The 2,521-nt window shown below is 40.7% G+C and overlaps 1 protein-coding gene across 1 annotated transcript; it reads right to left on the reverse strand.

The window, feature by feature from the left end:
* On the reverse strand, positions 1–2,216 carry LOC120771816 (F-box/LRR-repeat protein 2-like). The gene is made up of 6 exons (XM_040100034.1): positions 2,091–2,216; positions 1,902–1,993; positions 1,687–1,829; positions 980–1,620; positions 207–916; positions 1–151 (listed from the first exon to the last, which is right to left on the reverse strand). The coding sequence occupies exons 1-6, from the start codon at positions 2,104–2,106 to the stop codon at positions 89–91; spliced, it is 1,665 nt and encodes a 554-aa protein (XP_039955968.1). The 5' UTR covers positions 2,107–2,216; the 3' UTR covers positions 1–88.
* Positions 2,217–2,521: the final 305 nt, after the last annotated feature.

Consider the following 2,521-nt stretch of genomic DNA (forward strand, 5'->3'; position numbering starts at 1 on the left):
TTTTTTTTTTGACATGTTAGACCACACGTATTTCCTTCATAATTCTTTGGTTATACGCTTAAACGCCTGCAAACATGCCAGCTGGGCACTAGGAACTCTCTTCCACGAAGGAGAATTGTAGCAAATGGCCCACTTCAAGCTGCGGTAAACCCTGCAAGTACAAAACAAATGGTCAAATATTCTTTAATTGCTTTGAAAACGCTTACCTGCACAATGATTTCGTGCACGCTGGTGCCAGCTACGCGAAACAGCACTGGCTCCGCATAAGTGCGGCCACCCTGCTTCAGCACATCACAGGCATCGAATACGAAATCATCCGTTATACCCTCACATTGCTCGATATTCACAAGTTTTAACTGTGGACAACGACGCAACAGCACCAAAACGCCGATGTTTGTCACGGCGCGACAATTTTTAATGTCAAGTTCCTGCAAATATTTGAGGCGTTCGGCGAACTCGAAGAGACACTCATCGGTTAGATTGTCATTATTTGGGCAGATTAGGCTGCGCAATTGCTGCAACCTTGATAGGTAAATGGCACGTTCGTGTGTGATGCAATTTCTTGCTGATATCTCGAGTTTCTCCAGCTGCTGCGTTTTGTGTGCTGCCAGCGCAATGAATAGCGTTTCACGCACTGCGCCAAAAGAGTGCACCGTAAGTTTGCGTAGTGCGTGCAATTGCGCTACACAATCGTAGTTTACCTCTTTTTCACAGGATATTTTTAGCTGCTCTAATTGACGACAGTTGCGCACCATTTCGCTGTAAGCGCGCGATGTAAGCATTTTGCAGTGGCGTATGTCTAGGGAACGCAAATTAAATAAACACTTGCAGATGTCGATGAAATGGCTGGTCTGCAGATTTTCACAACCAAAAAGACTAAGCTCGTGCAGCTGATATAATTTACACAGATTTTTGCCTGTTAGTATAACGATTTTTGTTAAATAAATACAAATCGAAAAACTATAATTGTGATACACACCTGTCAACTCGAAACTCTGATCGAGTATCAGCGCACGCAAATTGGGCAGTTTTCTTAAGGCAAGCAAAGAGTTGTCGTTCAGCGAAAAATTGTGCAATTCCACATAAGTGACTGCATGGAAACGTTCCAAAAAACGCAACAAACTAGCGGATTCCACATTATTGCAATTCAAGTCGACGCGTCGCACACGTGGACTTAGCTCGCTTATGAAGTCTATGCGATCTTGATAATTATAAGGCACTGCACCAAACAACTCTTCGATATTAGCGCCGGCCATTTCAAAAAATTCACGTATATCCCATAATGTCATGCCGATTAATTGATTCATGTTGAAAACTTTAGATGTGCACTTGCAAATATGCTTAAAAATATCACGAAAACGCCGACATACACGCGAAAAGCGTATTTGATCACGTAATGGCAGATAAAGGCATATGGTTTCTAAGCACTCATCATTCAATTGCAAGATATTGGTGCGCATAGTTGTATAGAAGTCGATAAGATCACCATTTAGGTTGAGCGCAGCAATGCGTGCGTTGAAGTCTACGCCACCTCTATACGCTTCCGGTTGCTCCCAACTCTCGCATGCATTCACAAAGAAGCGCTTCTTTTGCAATTCATGCGAGAAACGCTGCAACGCCCTGCAAATATGAAACCAATCAGTAGTACAACATCAATCAATACAAGCGAAAAAAAGTGCAACGTACCTAGCTGCTGCCAGCGGGTGCGCGAAATGCACCACACCAATCGGTGGTTCCGCAGTGCCTGTTGCATATTTATCACGTTGCAAATACACTTTGAGCACATCGCCGAATTGCGAAAAGTACTTGCGGAGCTCTAATTCGGTGACCTGCAAGAGTTAGCACAAAATTAATTGTGACGTTTTGCTATTAGCTAATTATGCGTGTAATATTTAGCTCACTTTGCCATGCAATTGATAAGCTGTGACATTATATACGAGCAGGTCATCTTCTGTGTATGCTTTATCATCAAGAAAGTAGTAATTGGACTTAACTTCAAAGTAAACAAGCACAAGTGTAGGCATTTATTATTAAGCAATTGCATGTAATTAGATATGTATACATTACTGCAAGCAAATTAATGTACTTACGCTTTGTAAAATCCATCTGCTGTTTTTCAATCGACAACTAACAGTTTGAATACTTTCTAATCTATATATTCTTAAATCATTACTCACTTAATTGGCCACAACAAAATTAACTCATCCGCACAAAATAAATATTTTCTATTATTAAAGAGTTTTCTACTTCTTCCACTAGTGCCATTCACAATAATGCTGTTGTAGTGTCGGAATTTATTGAGTATTCGGTTTTCTCGGTATGACAGTTATTTATATCCAGTTAGACACGAATACCGGTAGTCATATAAATTGACAGAATTGGCTTGGAGACTAACACATATACACGCTATTTTTAAGAAACGGTGAAAGCGATTACATGTATGCAGAAGTTTCGTTTAACATTGTGAATTGGGCCTTATGAAACTCACAGAAACTTAACAGAAATCTCTGTTATCGCGCTG

Source organism: Bactrocera tryoni, chromosome 3 (genome assembly GCF_016617805.1).
Source record: "Bactrocera tryoni isolate S06 chromosome 3, CSIRO_BtryS06_freeze2, whole genome shotgun sequence".
In the NCBI taxonomy this organism is placed as follows: Eukaryota; Metazoa; Arthropoda; class Insecta; order Diptera; family Tephritidae; genus Bactrocera; species Bactrocera tryoni.

Excerpts from the sequence above, each read along its gene's own strand:
- LOC120771816 (XM_040100034.1), bottom strand. Across the intron at positions 1,830-1,901 it reads CTTATCAATTGCATGGCAAA|GTCACCGAATTAGAGCTCCG; the intron begins GTGAGCTAAATA and ends TAACTCTTGCAG. Across the intron at positions 152-206 it reads TGCACGAAATCATTGTGCAG|GGTTTACCGCAGCTTGAAGT; the intron begins GTAAGCGTTTTC and ends TTGTACTTGCAG.